At 37.1% G+C, this 18,162-nt stretch overlaps 1 protein-coding gene across 23 annotated transcripts in view; it reads right to left on the bottom strand.

The window, feature by feature from the left end:
* FIP1L1 (factor interacting with PAPOLA and CPSF1) overlaps window positions 1-14,306 on the bottom strand; it is a 73,427-nt gene extending 59,121 nt beyond the window's left edge. For 8 of the 23 annotated variants that reach the window (XM_045833928.1, XM_045833931.1, XM_045833938.1 and 5 more), the window contains exons 1-7: window positions 14,023-14,306; window positions 12,692-12,731; window positions 8,425-8,485; window positions 7,044-7,147; window positions 2,881-2,945; window positions 2,242-2,349; window positions 1,689-1,819 (exon numbers count right to left, since the gene is read on the bottom strand). In XM_045833928.1, coding sequence (XP_045689884.1) covers window positions 1,689-1,819; window positions 2,242-2,349; window positions 2,881-2,945; window positions 7,044-7,147; window positions 8,425-8,485; window positions 12,692-12,731; window positions 14,023-14,107 — 594 coding nt within the window. In that variant the 5' untranslated portion in view covers window positions 14,108-14,306. Of the gene's footprint in view, window positions 1-1,351; window positions 1,421-1,688; window positions 1,820-2,241; window positions 2,350-2,880; window positions 2,946-7,043; window positions 7,149-8,424; window positions 8,486-12,691; window positions 12,732-12,831; window positions 12,877-14,022 lie in introns of all 23 variants that reach the window. The other 15 variants (XM_045833923.1, XM_045833926.1, XM_045833934.1 and 12 more) reach the window with 4 other exon arrangements.
* Between the last annotated feature and the right edge of the window lie 3,856 nt (window positions 14,307-18,162).

Genomic DNA, 18,162 nt, shown 5'->3' with positions numbered 1-18,162 from the left:
AATGACCTCCTCTCATATAACTAAAAGAAATTTCAAAAATAAGTTTTCAATATACAGTATGTATATTAAACAATTCACTCACAATGGCTAACTTCAATAAGAGACCAGTCCCTGGAAGTTTCTTTATTTTTTAGTTTAAGAAGTTCACTGCAAAAAGACAAAGTATACAGAAGCTGCCAGTTTACAAAATAAGAATTTCTGTTGAATGAAAATACAAAGCACCACTGCAAATAAACTATTTCATTATCAAAACAACTTTTCTATCTATGCATTGTAATCATGTATAGCAATATGTTGAACACCTAGATAAGCAGATATCACCAAAAAGAACCTGATAAGCAGTAAAAACATGAAAGACATCACCACACACTTTTAAAATAGTTACAGCGGAACAAGAACCAAATACTCACCCAGCGTAGGATGTAAGTTAAAACTGAATTCTCTATACAGAATTGTGCCCAGCAGAGCAGCTACATCTGCAGATATAGCCCATTCACTGCATATGGCAGTATTTCAGCGGACAGAGTTGCAGTCCTAAAAGGGGCACGAAAGAGTTCCTGCCCACAAAAGTTCCCTAAATATACAAATCAATCTAAAAGCCACTCCCAGTCTTCATCCCAGTGTCATTCAGTGTAAGAGTCAAAATTAAGAATTAAGGTAAAGAAAGAGTATACAATCAGGTTTCAAGAAGAGTAGGTTGCTATGTATCATAGATGTATGAAAATATATTATTCTTTGGACTGGCCTGTGAGTATATGGAATGGAGAAGCCAAAAATCAGACTTGATACACAAGCAGTAGTATCAACCTGCAAGTCCCTCACTAAACCTACTCCTTTTTAAAGTATTAATTTAAAAATCAATGGCTTTATCCTATTTTGTTAAGTCTTCCTGAAAGACTCTCAAAGAATGCCTAAGATTCTTGAGCTATCTTAAACTACACGAGTAATTTCAGGGCCATACAGATAATAAGCCATCTTCCTTACCATTTTTAAAAAGAAAATTAGGAAAAATGAATCTTTAATTCTGATAAAGATTATAGCATGATCTTCAATAAGAGCTTAACCTGTTGGCATGAACTTTCATATCCTACAAACATACTATGACTCAAAGTCACAACATATAGCACCAATAGTTTTACTTGGCATTTGTTAGTATAATAGGATATAAATTCACATGCTTGCAAAAGTGGTGATAAAACAATAATCAGCAAATTTGTAAGTCACCAGGAAGCTGAAGGTTTGGAAAAAAGATAGCTATTTCCACTTTAATCTTGTCCCTTGAGTAGTGGTATGGAAGCAGACTCAAGAACAAAAAAATGAGAGCAACCAAGGATAATTTACTAAAATTCACCTTAAAAAGATTGAATCTGCCATCTTGGATCTCTGCACCTGGTGTAACTTCCACAGTACAGTCTTCGGCCTAAGTTAAATAACATAATTTTTTAATCGATAGGCCATATAAAGACTAGCTGTGGCTAGTCTGTGACTTGAAACTAAGAACATCACAAAATCATTAATATGAAACTGAAAAGGAAGGAGGGAAAAAACACAAACATAGTAAAAAAGAATGGAATTTTTAAAATATCATATAGTTTTTAACCACCTTTAGAGGAAAAAGTGATTTATTTGGGAAATAAAACTGGGACAGTAGAAAAAGACAGGGGTATTTTGGAATATTTATCAATTACCGTAATTTTATTTGTAGTCGAGGTAACTGGTATAACTTCAAGTCCCATTCGTATCCTCTTTTGTTTTTCACAGTAAGCTTTCCAGGTATCTTCATTAAAGCCGTAATTAAAATAATCAGAAAGATCAGCACCTAAAGATAAAAAATGCTCTTAGTGTACAAATATTTCAATTCTATATTTATGCAGTATATAAAATATTATGAAGTATAAAATATAGAGTTCTATTAATCTTATCACCCCTTCTAATTTTACCAGTTCTCCCAACTACCATAAAGAGAATTATATGAATTTTTGATCAAAATTATTTCCTTTAGAAATACATTATAATAAAATAATATGCATGTCTACTTTAATATAATGCTAGGCCACCAGCAAGATTTAATAAATTCATTATCAATGATTAATTTATTATATTAATTCATTATTATTCTCATGCATTTAAGACTACAAAAATAACATTAATACAATAATAAATTGATAATGAAAAATACTTTTCTGATAATTGTTTATACTATAAATCTCTTGAAACTGATATAATCTACAATAACCTTACCCGGTTTACGCCATGGTTTATCTTCAAAAGCATCCAAATCAACCTCCAAGAGTGGAACTCCATTAATGCTTCCAGGTGCATCAAGGTCTACCCCTTTGACTTTCGTCCCTATTTCATAAAATTACAAAATGGTGAAGGAGCTACATTAGCAAGAAGCTGAGAGAGATGACAAACAGAAAACACTGACACCTTTTTACTGTTCCTAGCACTATACATGGCAAAGGTTCGAAACAAAACATTGATGTTTACCATACATAAAAGGTAAAGTCAAACCTTATAGTACAACTATATGATAAAATGGATAGAGAGGTTAGGGACTTGTTACATACAATAAGGGATTTCTGTACCACCAGGAAGTTGCTAACTTCCATGTTTTAATTCAGTTTCTGGACAGTCTGTGAGCTAAGAAATGTTTTTACCTTTTTAAAGGGCTGTAAGACAAGTAAAAACCAAACAAACAAAACACCATGACAGGAACCCTATGTGGCTGACACAGCCTAAAATATTTATTAGCTAGTTCTGTCATATATGGTCATAACTGATTTTTAATTAGCTGTAATAGTTACTATGATGTAGTTATCACCTATTCAGATATATGCCTTATTTCCCTTCTGATGCACTTGCAAATAAAAATTTTACCTGTGGTTCCATAAACTCTTCCTCCCGTCTTTATGTTAAGATTTACAGGTGCTGTACCATAACTCCTAAAAACAAAATAAAAATTGTAAACAAAAACAGTAACATATTCAATGTATACAAATAAATTGCACACCCACAAAGTAACTGGATAAACTGATAATGACTCACAGATTTTAGAAAATATCTTGAACTAATTTTAGGTCTGTCACTCAGGCTTAGATAAGTAATAAAATCACAGAACAATACAGATGCAAACTGCAATTTAAGATTTTCTGATTCAAACTAAAAAATTTGTTTTATCAATTCATTTATAAAAACACTTTAATTTTAGTAATCAAAAATACTGCTGCTTCCATATAACTTTGCTTAATTATCTTTAGGAAAGAAATATTTGATGAAGAAATCTTTTATCATGAGCTGTAATTAAAATATAACATTGTGGACTTTGGGCAAGATGGAGGAATAGGTGGACGCACCGTACCCCCTCGCACAACCAAGAATAGAACAATAATAATTTACAGATAGAATATCACTCAGAACTGACAGATGATTTGTCTGGATGGAAGTCGGACAGCCAAGAAGTTGAAGTAGACCCATACATCCAGACTGGTAGGGGACGATGAGCCAGGCGGGCACGGGGCTGGCAGGGGTCGGCGGCGCGCGGAGGTCGGGGGAAAATTTGGCACAAAATCGGCACGACAACCATCCGGGGCGCAAGAACGCAGCGGTGATCCCTGAGTGCGCAAGCTGCGGCTGGGGGACCCAGTGAGGCAGTGATTGTGGATCAGGGCAGAGCTCGCAGCCCAGGATCCCAAAGAAGGGCTCAGCCCAGGAGAACGGAACTACCACCATTGTTCCCTTCCCATCCCCGCTCCCGCCCCCATATACAACATCACAATCTAGCGACTGGGGTGCTCAGCCCCGGTGAACACCTAAGGCTCCACCCCCCCACCATAACAAGAGCGACCAGACCGGAAAAAAAAAAAGGATAGACAGGGAAAGACATAAGACATGTTTCCAACAGAACAGATCAGTCCCCCAGGACTCATCCTTTTGAGCGACCAAGAAATAGCCAACCTATCAGATTTACAGTTCAAAACACTGGTGATCAGAAAGCTCACGGAATTGGTTGACTTTGGGCGCAATTTAGATGAAAGGATGCAGGTTACCATAAAAGAGATGCAGGAAGATACACAGAGGAGAGTCAATAGTGAAAGGAAGGAATCTCAGTCTCAAAACAATACAGTGGACCAGAAGGAAGATAGAATCAACCAAGCAGGAAAGCATGATGAAATAAGAATTCAAAAAATCGAGGAAAAGCTTAAGAGCATCCAGGACATTTTTAAACGTTCCAACATCCGAATTATAGGGGTACCAGAGGGGAGGAGCAACAAGTGGAAAAGTTATTTGAACAAATAATAAAGGAGGAGAACTTTCCCAATCTGGCAAAGGGAACAGTCTTCCAAGAAATCCAAGAAGCTCAGAGAGCCCCAAAGAAGTTGGACCCAAGAAGAAACACACCAAGGCACATCATAATTACATTAGCCAAGGTAAAAACGAAGGAGAGAATCCTAGAAGCAGCAAGAGGTAAGGGGACAGTAACCTACAAAGGAGTTCCCATCAGACTGTCAGCTGATTTCTCCAAAGAGACCTTAAAGGCAAGAAGGGGCTGGAAAGAAATATTCCAAGTCATGAAAGACAAGGACCTACATCCCAGATTGCTCTATCCAGCAAAGCTCTCATTTAGAATGGAAAGGAAGATAAAGTGCTTTTCAGATAAGGTCAAATTAAAGGAGTTCATCATCACCAAGCCCTTATTTTATGAAATGCTAAAGGGACTTATCTAAGAAAAGAAGATAAAGAAAAGACATGTATAGTAAAAGGACAGCAAACTCACAATTATTAACAACCACACCTAAAGCAAAACCAAAAGAAACTAAGTAAACAACTAGAACAGGAACAGAACCACAGAAATGGAGGGCACATGGAGGGCTAGCAGCAGGGGGGGGGGTGGGAGAAGGAGAGGGGGGGAAAAGGTATAGAGAATAGGTAGCACAGAATGTAGGTTGAAAATAGATAGGGGGAGGGCAAGAATAGTACGGGAAATGTAGAAGCTAAAGAACTCATAAGTATGACACATGGACATGAACTAAAGGGGGGGGGGAACGTGGGTGGGAGAGGGGGGTACAGGGTGGAGGGGAGAGAAGGGGGGAAATGGGACAACTGTAATAGCATAATCAATAAAATATATTTTAAAAAAATAAATAAAATAAAATATAACATTGTATTAATTTTAGGTGTAAAACATAACAATTTGATATATATTTAAATTGCAAAGTTTAGTTAACATACGAGGTCTGTCCGGAAAAAGTCCAACCATTGTTAATATAACAAGAACAGTTTGCGCTACATCGATGTAACCAAGCAGCACAGAAGAGTGGACTGGAATGCACATGCATGAACAATGACAACTTCACTGTACTCGTCAGTTGGGGAGGAAGATGCCATTGAGTGAGCATGTGTACTATGTGGCCCTCAAATGACTGAGTAGAACAACGCATCTGAGTCTAATTTTGAATTAAGTTAGAGCATTCCACAGTGGAAACTATTCAGATGACTCAAAAGGCCACAGCAATGGACAACTGGTGACTGGCAGCTTCATTATGACAACACGCCTGCTCATGTATCATGTCTTGTGCAGATTCTGGCAACAAATACCAAATCACCCAGGTGACCCAGCCCCCCTACAGCCCAGACTTGGCACCCTGTTACTTCTGGCTTTTCCCAAAACTAAAATCACCTTTGGAAGGGCAGAGATTTCAGACCATTGATGAGATTCAGGAAAATATGAGGGGGAAGCTGATAGCGACTGGGAGAACTGTGTGAGGTCCCAAAGTGCCTACGTTGAAGGGGATTGAGTCATCACTGTCCTATGCACAATGTTCCCTGTATCTTCTTCAACAAATGGCTCTACTTTTCATGTTGTGTGACTGGATACTTTCTGGACATCCCTCGTACATTACCACACACAGTTACAAATGTAACTGTAAATGTGTTCCCCCCCCCTTGCATGTTGGGACTGCCCTGCCTGGTTTCAAGAGCTGTAACCACCCCCCGCCCCCATGGCTAAGTCTGAGTGACTTTTGGACCATAAGCCACTAAGGAGACAAAGCTTATCTCCCTGGCAGGGGCGCTGGCTCTGCCTCTCTTACTTCACCCTGCCTGGCCCCCAATGCTTGATTGGTTAGCCAATGACAGATAAGATTCCTCAAGGGAGAGATGACCTAAGACAGGCACGATCATGACACCCCCACCCCCAGGGAAGGACTTGGGGGCCACAAAAAAGGGGTGATGGACCCTCACCCCTTGGCTTTGACACAGCCTGAGTCTTCATTCTGTCTTCGAGAAGTCTCCTAATCTCTTGGCTGTCTTACTTCCTACGCCTGACTTAAGCCTGAAACAATGCCTTAAGCCTGAAACAATGCTGGTGGTGGGTACCGCCCTGTGCTGGAAAGGGCAGATTCCCTATGGCGATCAGGCCTAAGAAAGACTATGTAAAATCCTGTGAAACCTGCTTTGTTTAGAATGTTCTCAATTGAGGGTCCAAGCAGGAAGTGAGTTTGTTCCCCAAAGTTTTATGGCCATTTAACTATCTGACCCTGACTCAAAATAGGCCCCGGAGTTCTTTGTATGTTATCTATTGTTTGATCCTTACTGCCTGATAATGACTAATGAGCTTTACATATACACCCTGTATTCCTATGCAAATTGAATCCAATAAAAGCCTCTCAAGGCAAGGGTCGGGCACTCTCCTCTTGAGAGGGTGGCCAGGGTCGCCAAGGCACTCCAAGGCTTGCTCTCCCCTTGACAGAGAAGTCACACTGTCCCTTTTCCTCCACAGGACTTGGTAGTCCATGTGAATTTATTTCGTCTCATCCATATTGCCGAGGATACTGCAGGCCAGTGTCTGCATCACTTGTGATAAGACTTTTTAAGATCCACTCTCTTAGCAACTCAGGTGAAATTTTAACAAGAGTTCTCTCATACATATCATGGTAAGATGGAAAAATGTAAAAACAATGGAATCAACCACTAACAGTTTAATACAGGCATGCATACTATCTTTGAGTTAGTCACACAATTGTTACTTAAAAATAACTTACCCATACTGTGGTGCTCCCGTTTTAATGTCTCCTATAGTGACATGAACATCATCCTCATCATCATCACTGTCACTATCACTATCATCTTCAGTCTCGGTCACTTTCTATACCAACATAAACAATTTTAAAATATATTCAATAATCCATTTCAATATCTAGTATGAATAACTGAAGAAGTATTCATTTTGCAATTAAACTACCATTTTACAGAAAAGTTACAAGCTCATAGAAATGCTACTTCATTTATAACTTCAATATTTTACATGATAGAAAGGATAAGAATGTGAAAACCTTTTTTCACCATCACCTTTATAAATACCTTGTGTTTTTTCCTACTATTTATAACTGCTCCTCTTGCAAAAATGGTCCAAAGTAATTTACTAAGAGAAAATAAACCCTGGCTGGTGTAGCTCAGTTGATTGAGCACGGTTCTGTGAACCAAAGGGTCACTGGTTCTATTCCCAGTCAGGGCACATGCCTGGGTTGTGGGCCAGGTTCCTAATAGGGGGCGCATGCGAGAGGTAACCACACATTGATGTTTCTCTCCCTCTCTTTCTCCTTCCCCTCTAAAAATAAATAAAGTCTTAAAAAAAAAGAAAATTACAAAAAGTATTTAAAAAATTCTTGGTGAAAAGAATAAAGTTAAGAGGAAAACAATTAATTTTAAGATTCACAGTGCCATGGTTAATTAAAAAGCAGCTTACTTACTCCTAGAATTCATTTACACCTAGAAGGGGTCCTGTATGCAAATGGTGGAGGGAATACTTTGTTTTTATGAGTAAAAGTAGGGCCATTTGCAAAGATTTTGTTTTGGCTCTAAAAGGCTACTTAGTGCTTAGTCACATAATAGTCAATTTAAAAAGTAGAACACCGAGGCAAAAATAACTTCTGTATACAAATTCAAAATTACAGAACAATTTTTCTCTTTTTTTTACAGGGTGAGAATGTTCAAAACAGTCATAGAGCTCATAATATGTTCACACCCCTCTAAAACATCAGTTTTAACAGGTATGAGGTCAAAGACTGTCACACACAAATTTTCTTTTTTGCTAAAAAAAACATGACAATCAAACTTGCAATTCACAAGACTCAAATGTCTGCTTTGAAAATCAGGGTATGTTCTGTTTTGTTGACCTACGACCATTCAGTTCCTTGAAATAAACCTCAAACTTTTGCACATGACCTATTTCATCTGAATCTTTCTACTCCTCTTCACTATGCTTTCCATGGCACCAGATGAGGTAGGCAATGTAAGAGGGTGTCAGATCAAGCAGGATACTGAAAGTCATATTAAACTTTAGGTTTATTCCTAAGTGAACACAAAACTATCAATACAGATTTTAAATAGAGAAGTAACTAGATTTCAAAGCCTTAGGTTTACCGGTTTAGGTACTCCATTTTCAGCAGTTTCATCTTCAGCTCCAGATGGAGGATTATTAGCACTATAAACAAAAATAAATACACATGCCTAGTATTACTTTTCAGAAGTACGGACAGTGTATACTGGTACTTTTAAGCTATGTCTGATATTTTCTAAAATTGTTTCCATTGGATGATAAGAAAATGGATGGTAAAAACTACCTCCTTGTCTATCCCTGATGCTTCACATAAAACATGCAGTCAACATTAGAAATAGAATGGAACTGCCTCCACAATTCATTAATGATGTCAAATTTGCAATTTGATGGTGGGGTACAATTGAAGGTGTTTTTTTACATTTTTAAAATATGCTTCCCACTTAATCAATTTTAATTATCCTAAATATTTATCAAACATCCGCTATATGACACATACTATTGTAATTGCCAAGGACTATGTAACACTTTCCTCTTTTCAGATTTGTAATATGATCACATTAACTATTTAGTATTCAATTAATACACATGCCCCTGCCTGTCTTTCTATCTTTATCCCTTTTATTGAATATATGTTCCTTGTATAAAAAAATAAACTTTAAGATAAAAACTTTATTTAGTGTCCCAGGTTCGATTCCCAGCTAGGGTACATTCCTGGGTTGCAGGCCATAACCCCCAGCAACCGCACATTGATGTATCTCTCTCTCTCTCTCTCCCTCCCTCCCTCCCTCCCTCTCTCTCTCTCCCTCCCTCCCTTCCCTCCCTAAAAATAAATAATAAAATCTTAAAAAAAAAAAACCTTTATTTAAGGCTGCCTTCAAATTGGATACCAATGGCAGCCTATGCATTAAAGCAGATGCATTAAAAAACTAATTGGCCCTGGCTGGCGTAGCTCAGTGGATTGAGCGCGGGCTGCGAACCAAACTGTCGCAGGTTCGATTCCCAGTCAGGGTACATGCCTGGGTTGCAGACCATGACCCCCAGCAACCGCACATTGATGTTTCTCTCTCTCTCTCTCTCTCTCTCTCTCTCTCTCTCTCTCTCTCTCCCTCCCTTCCCTCTCTAAAAATAAATAAATAAAATCTTTAAAAAAAAAAACTAATTTTTAAGGCCAATTAATCCTAAATGTGCCATTACAATAGACATTCCTATCCTACTACGTCTTCTTTGCAAGTGTCTTATTTTCAAGCATACAGTCATTAACTATCAAGTAAAACCTCTTGTATTACAGTGTAATTGGTTTCTTATAATTTTAATAATTATGATTTCCATAGTGGGAAATAGCCATTAACCTCATTCTATGGTAAGGAAATGCAAGTACAAAGCAACTAACAATTATTTAGTAGCATTTCTAAGATAAATAAATAAGTAAGTAAATTCCAAATGTTGATCTAGTTCAAGGATCTCATTAAGATTTTTGTTATCTGCCCTGGCTGGTATAGCACAGTGGATCGAGTGCGGGCTGTGAACCAAAGGGTTGCCAGTTTGATTCCCAGTGAGGGTACATGCCTAGGTTGTGGGCCAGGCCTTCAGTGGGGGCCACATGAGGGGCAACCGCACATTGATGTTTCTGTCTTTCTCCCTCCCTTCTCCTCTGTCTAAAAATAAGTAAATAAAATCTTTTAAAAAAAAAAGATTTTTGTTATCTTCTAAACTTCATTCTGTATTAGGTGGTTTCTATACAAATCAATTTAAACTCTACCTTGCTTTTTTATAATATAATCTCCAAATAAAGTAAAATGAAGAATAAAAACTGATAGCATATCTGACAAATTCACTGTCCTCCTGCTTGACCCAAGAAAACAAACCAGCAACTGTATTTTTCCAGTACCTTTACCTCCTGCTTAAATAAGCTTCTAGGTAGCCAGAAAGAAGTTCAGCTTGTTTATATCACAAAAAAGTATTAGCCAAAACATGGATAGAGAAAACATGAGAGAATTGGAGACAGTATAATACAATGGTTAAGAACAGAGATTTTAACAGTGAACTAATCACAAAGAAACTGAGGAAATCTCTAATAACAAGGATTCAGCTCACTTAGGACAACACAATGATGTACCACACTGATACTAGAACACAGGCTTGGTGCTCTTTCCCAATAAACTTTTAAAAGTTTTCATTCTCTATAGCCATTAAAATGCTAAAAACATGATAAAATTATAAGCATTTTCTAGAAAAACAGTATCTTAAGGGTAGATCTTTTCCAGAGGATAAAATAAATTTAACAGTTCTCTAAATAAAGTTTGAATAAGGAATATAGAGATTTTTGACAGGGATGCTCAGGAAAGGTAGAAGGCGCCTCTCAAATAAATTTAATCAAGCTGTATATTGAGGAATTAAAATAAAGAATGTTCAATCAGAAAATAAGTTTGAAGATTTATAGTCAGACCTAGTATTAACAAAAATGGAATAAAAATTAGCCTATAAAAAATTGTGCTTAGTGAATCTGTACCTTTTATCAATTAATTTCTTGACCAAATGAAAAAGAGCACATAAGGAAATATTTAATTACCTTCCAAACTGTAAGTTATACAAATCCTCACTTTGTGGTTCAGATTAGCTTTAAAAACTGGGTTGGATACAAAATTTAAAAACTAAATGATAAAATGTCAGATGATACAGCAGTAAGTTTCAGAAAATGTCTTCCCAAACTGCAGATAGTTTTAAGTGGGGAATAACAGTCTTAATTTCAACACCCCAAAAGCTATTTCTACTTCTCATTTCTTCCCTCCATTCACTTGTTTTTAAGTAACAGCTTTGAGATAATAATTAACATACCATACCATCCATTCATTGGAAATGTACAACTCAATGACTTTTAGTATGTTTACAAAATAGTGCAACAGTAACTACTATCTAATTCCAGAACACTTTCATCACCCCAAAAAGACATCTTGTATTTATCAGTCACCTCCCATTTTATCCTGTACCCAGTCCCAGCCAACACTAACCACTTGGTGTCTCTATGGATTTATCTATTCTGCCCATTTAATATAAATAGAATTATATAATGCGTAGTCCTTTGTGACTGGCTTCTTTCCCTTAGCATGTTTTCAACGTTTGCCCTTGTTGTAACACACGAATAATTCATTCCTTTTTACTGTCAAATACTATTCCATTGTATAAACATACCGTATTTTATCTATCCATTCATTATTTGATGGACATGAGTTATTTCCATTGTTTGGCTATTATGAATAATGCTGCTATGAACGCTCGTGCACAGCAGGTGCTTGAATAATGCCCTTTTGTTCAACTTCATTTTCTTATAACATTGATGAGATCTGTAGGATTATAACTTTTGTTTATATCAGTTAGCCTATGGCAGAACTGGTCTCACTATATGTAGTTTCACCTAAATTCACAGAACCTACAGATGATGTTAAGTGAGAACTTACTATGCAAGACTTGGCATGGATGTATGTTTTCATTTCTCTTAGAGTACAGACATATGAGTGGTATTCCTGGATCATATGGTAACTCTTTGTTTAACCTTTTAAGAAATTGCCAGACTGTTTTCCAAAGTAGCTGCACCATTTTACAATCCTACAATTAGTGAATGGGGTTCCAATTTTCTCCATATCCACACCAATGCCTGTTTCTGTCTTTTTTATTACAGTCAACCTACTGGGTGTGAAGCCCTAGTTCCTTCACTTATTAAACCCAAATATTCTTTAAAAGCTAAGCCCTCTGGTCAGAGTAAAGTCAGCATATCCATTAACCTGTATGAGTGAGTTGCTTTGAAATTTAGAATTCAGTTTCTGGTCCCTGTACGTGTTCTATAAACAATATGCATACTTTTCTAGCTTTTCTAGTAATCTAACAAAAGGAACTAATCTTACTAACGATTAATTCATTAATTCCCCTTTGCATTTAAATAAGCACAAAATGCAGAAATTATAACCCAAGTGCAATACACCATCACAAATATTGTGAAAGGAGTAATTTAAGATTATTCTAAAAAATTTTTTAAGTTAAAACTTTTTTTCTTGGCAGTTTAATGTTTATATTGTATACTCCACTAGTAAGCTCACTTAGAAGTAAAATAAATTACTTAACAGTGAAAAGTAGTTAAACCCTAATTTCAAAATCTTTGTCCCCTAAGCTACCAGCAAATAAACAGACTAGTATAAAATCAGGCCCTGAAATAGGATCAACTCCCAAAGTTTCATTATCTTCCAACCTTTTGTCAGAACGTTGTTAATTGTCAGAATCAATAAATTCTGACAATTTGTTGACAGAGCCTCTGTATTACACTACCTGTGTTAAGTATCAACAAGAAATTTCACTAACCTGGTATTTTCTTCTTCTGGCCTTTCAACTTCATTTTCATCTACCAAAAAGAAATACATAAATAAATAAATAAAATTAACAAGCTACTCTTAAAGAAACCAGTAGTATGAAAATCTGAAGTGATCATCACAAGCACTAACCTAGGTCCTTTGCCAAATCACTGTGCACATGCACGTCCCATGGGCCTATAAGCACATCCAAAGTTAGATCACCTTGCAATAACTTATCAAGATATGTCTTTTATGAAAAAAAATCAGATTTTACTTCCATAAAAATAAACTTAAGAGGTATAAAGGCTTCTATATCTTTGTAAGATAAACCCTATATATTTACATTTCAAAGAATATTACTAATGCTACATCTTGCCACCAAAGACAAATGACTTTACAAGTTTATCAAAATCAAAGTTTGTCAAAGTCACATCAAGGAGCTACATGGTGCCCAAACATATACTTTTACTACAGTGAAGACTATGAAGAATACACATTTCTGGCAAGGAACAAATATTAACTTTCAAATCTAGTACCTGTAACAAGAAGGAGCTGTGACTTACTAAAAGGTAAAAACCAAATGCCTAAACAAGTTCCTTTCAAAAAGGTATAAGATAATTAAGTTTATTTAAAAAAAAATAAATACATGTACTGAAAACTATAAGCCTAAGAGACATGTGTTACTTCTATGATGTGAATTAAAGAGCAGTCTCTTAAATAAGAAAAACTTCACCTTAATACATACAGGAGACATTCGGGGTTTTCTTTATGGGCCATAATGTATTCCATCTTTTTCTTTCTCTCTCTTAATTAATTATTTTTAAAGCACGACTTTCAGACAAGGAGGTACCCTTGCAGGTGCATTCCATACAAACTGACCATCAAGAAACAAGACGTTAGTTTTACAGCATCAACTTTATTAGCTATTACACAATGACTTGCTTAAAGGGACAAGATGGGCATCCTACAGCCAAGGGGCTTGAAGAAACACACCAACACTACTCAGAATCAATATAAAAAAAAACTCGAGTGAACAGCACGGAGGCGAAGCAGCCGAGAAGCCCTGAGGGGGCGACAGACGAGGCCGGCCGCGCGCACCAGACCCCTGCCCGACCCCGCCGCGGCAAGCTGCGCGCGTTTTGGGGATGGGGGCTGGACCAGAGGAGGCCGAGGAGGGCGGGGGAACGCGCACACGGCGCAGGGCCTGACTTAGGCCGAACCAGGTTCCGTAGAAGAGGCCCCAGTCGGAGCCGTGAAGGGCCCGAGAGGACGACCATTTTGGCGCCGGGAGGGGAGGCCTGGGAGAACCGGGAGAGACAGAAGGGACAGGAAGTTCCGTACCGCCATAGAGCCACTCTTCCTCCTCATCCCCTCCGGTCCCGCCGCTCAGCTCCGACACTAGGCGCTCGACCTCACCGGCCGACATGGCCGCCCCGAGCACAACTTAAAGGCAGCGGTCAAAAGCCCTCTCCAGCCCCTTCCCCAGCCTCGCTGCCCGAAGACCCAAGAGGGGCGCAAAAGCCCCGGCGAGCGAACGAAGAAAGCGCGAGACTCAAATCCACTGGACACCGCAGCCGCAGAGGTGGTAAAGCACACTCGGGCCTCAGCCCGCCAGCGCATGCGCAGTACCCAAGCAGCACAGCGGCGGTAGGCGGTTTTGCTTCCGCGGTGGCGGCCACCTGAGCGTGGTTGCGCGTGCGCACAGTAGTTAGCCCCGCCCCTATGGAATCCCACTTTGCCTTTACAACGCTTTCCTCGGTCGTTTCCTGCGTAAACTAGGGTTCCCCTCCCCCAACCATTCCTCTAATAACTGGTATTGCTTTTGTCTGCGAGTACTCCATTGTTTTCTTGTGCCATTGACGCTTTCTGCATTTAATCGTCGGAAAGGCCTTATTTCATTCTTAGTATATTGTATCAGCCTTGATACGGAATAGTTACTTATTGATCACCTGTTTCCTATTAAATAAGAAATCATTATTCATGGCCACTTTCTTGCAATATTTTAACAGCAAACAAAAGCAAAACTAATATATGAATAATGCAGTGTCCTTGTTAAAACAAAGCTTCCAATTAAGTTCAAAGATTGACTACCACCCTTTACAAAAGCAGCTCTTGTTATTTGTGTGCTGTGAATCATTCTGAAATTTTCTATACATTTACTTCAGTTGATTGTATTGTTTTAGTTGCAGAGCCTGAGGCTAATGAGTCTTAAAAGGGTACAGTACAGTATGTATTTTTCTGTAGATCCCTTTTTTTAACTCAACAGTGTCTTGGAGATTCATATTACTACATATACAGGGTCCCACATAAATATCACCCCTTTTTTATTACAGAATCATAAGCATGTAATTCTGTAACATAACAGTATCACACTCAAGCACACCATATGACATTTTAGGTGAAATGTTCAAATTAAAACTAGAAATTATTATACCCATATTATTACCCTACCAACCACACTCAAGCAAGCCTTACTTCCACCTTACCCTGTGTATTAAACTATATCCATTTCTAACTGCTTCATACTATTTCATAGCATGGCTCTCATAAAGTGAATGTGGCTATTTCTCTGTTGATGTTATTTAGATTGCTTTCAACTTTACACCTTAATGTACAAAAAAACCTACAATGAAGATCCTTGTCAGTGACTTCTTATAGATTCTTACAAGTGTTTCTCCAAGATAGATCATAAAGTATATGCAGTTTTATTTTAGTAAATAATGCCAAATTTTAAGGCCACTTTTGAGAACAGGTCTTTCAAGAAGATGACACAAGATTGGTCAAAACTGGTGTTCTAGTTCTTAACTATACCTACTTTCTAATCTCAGGTAATCTATGCTTCAGTTTTCTCATCTATAAAGTGGGAAAGTTGAACTAGATGATCTCTAAAGTCCTTTCCGTTCTAAAGTTTTCAAACAAGATACTTTAATGAAAAGAAATCTGTTTTAGTTTTGAAAATCAATCAATTTGTCCATACTTTCTAGTCAATAAATACTGGGTGTTTATTTATGTATTTAACAATTACTGAATGCCTACTGTTTAAGAACTTAGAAAATAAAGAATAACTAAAACATAGGCCCTGCCCTTGAAGAGCTCTCTATTATGAAAAGGTAGTAAACAACTAGCTCTCCTACAAGGGAAAAAGTAGATATACCATAAAAGAAGCAAACACAAAGTGTTTACATGCTATTAAGACACTATTTTGTGTAATTTAAACAAATTATGTGATTTTAATCCCCCTTACTTTTGAATACTCATTTGTGTGTTGTTCCCGGTCCCTCTTACCTGTTTAGGATAATCCCTGCATCCTTCTGAACACTGCTGAATGAGATATAGTCAACTTTGTGAAATCTTTCCTAAATTCCACTTTTATCTCATTCCATTTCTTTCTTTATTTAACAAATATTTATGTAGGGTCTACCAAGTGTCAGGAGCTCTTCTAGGCTATGTAGATTGAGCAGTGAGAAAAACAGAGTCCACCTTTGATGAAGCTTTTATTCTAACGAGGAGACAGCCAATAAACCTAAGTGTATAATATGTCAAGTGATGGTAAGGATTATCTTGGCATTTACTGACAGTAGTGGAATGAAGGTTTTACATTCTGCTTGTGACTGTCATAAGGCAATCATTTATAGTTCTATTTTTCATTCCATGAGCATACAATGAACTCTGGTTGTTTCATGGAAAAAACAATTGCTTCTTGCTGAGGAGTCTCTTTTTCCTTTCAGCTGCCTGAAATGAGCTTGACTTTCAAGGCACTACATAAGCTGAACTGAAGAATTACTGAATAATAATTGATGCATCAGAATTGCCTTCCCAGAAGTAGCATTTGAGCTAAGCTTTGAGAGGAAGTTTTCCACAAGGAGAGAAGCCCATAAATCACTAATAGCTAGTCTTAAAAGTCCTCTTCCTGCTTGCTTTCAAATTGAGTTCCTTGTCTGGATAATCTTCCATAGTTAAATGTGTCTTTAGCTCCCTAGTCATCAGAGAGATTTCAAAGATAGGTATCTTGATATTATATAAAATTATGACTTTATCTAACTACAGTACTCCGTATTTTCTAATTATATGTTTTCCATTTTATTATTTCTTTTTTTGTGACCTGTTGGTTCTTAGCAAAAACAAACAAAAACAAAGGATCAGTTTTAATATATCTGAGAATTACTGAAAGGTAATGCTCAGTCAATTAAAATAATGAAAAGAGTGTAAGAGTTGAAGATCAAATAAAGGTGCTTTGCTCAATACCTAGTAGATAGCAAGTCCTCATAAATGTGTTTTGAATGAATATGTCATTTAGACCCAAATGTGCTATTTGCTGCCAACTTTAAATGTGTTGCTTAAAATTCAATGTTCTTCACTTTCCTCATCTGTAAATTAATATTAAAATAAAATTTTACCCCCAATTCTTGGGAGGATAACAAAGACCAAACTGAGGTTTCAAATGTCAAATTTGACAAGTTAGTGGCAAGCAGGTGGTAGGTTATGTTTTAATACTTTTGTCCTTTGAACAACCTGAACAACTGCAGATGTTCAGAGGTTTTCTTTCTCTTGATACTTTCATGAGCAATTAAGCCCCAATTATCCACCTTCCTCTATACTCTTACATATTTTGACAGTAAATTTTATATTTGCGGTTGTCTCTGGAAAATTCTTTCATCTCCTATTACATCTACACTGTTATATAAACCACACTCCTTAAGGGTGAGAACAATTTTTTTCCTGTAGTCAGCGAATCCTGTCTTACAATGTTAATTTCATAGAAAGTGAATAGTAAATGCTTAAGTTGATCATGCATATATGGAGAACTTAGAAATGAGGTGAAGGGAAATATGCTTGATTTTATGAGGAATGGGAAATAAATGCTGGCTATTTTTAACAAAATACAAATCACATTTAAAGAAGGTAAATCTAGTTATCTTAAGCATGTTATCTTAGCAGGAATTAATTTGACTCTTCCATAACATCTGAGAGCAAGAAATGGGAGAAAATTCTGACACATGTTATAATATGGATGAACCTTGAGGATATTATGCTAAATGAAATAAACCAGTCACAGAAAGACAAGTATAGAACAATCCCATTTATGTGAAGTATCTAGAGTAGTAAATTCAAACAACCATAAAATAGAATGATGGTTGCCAGGGGATGGGGGAGGTGCAGTTGGGGAACTCTTGTTAATGGATAGACTATAGATTTTCAGTTTCACAAGATAGAAAGCTCTGGAGATTGGTTGTATAGCAATGTGAAAAGACTTAACACTATTGAATTGTACACTTAAAAATGGTTAAGATGGTGAATTTATGTTACATGTATTTTGTCACAATTAGAACAGCAGACAAATAAACTAAAACATGTCCCAACTGAACTCAGTACATTTATTCCCAAAAATGGTTGTCTTTTGATTTTTCAAATCTCAGTGACTGCCACTTAAGTGGGCATTAATCAGAAATTTTCCCTCTACTTCACTCTTGTTGTAAATCC

This window comes from Phyllostomus hastatus, unplaced genomic scaffold (assembly GCF_019186645.2).
Source record: "Phyllostomus hastatus isolate PE091 unplaced genomic scaffold, TTU_PhHast_1.1 phas_contig_196, whole genome shotgun sequence".
Lineage (NCBI taxonomy): Eukaryota > Metazoa > Chordata > Mammalia > Chiroptera > Phyllostomidae > Phyllostomus > Phyllostomus hastatus.
Note: the sequence above shows the minus strand (reverse complement) of the source record. Positions and strands in the feature narration are given on the sequence as shown.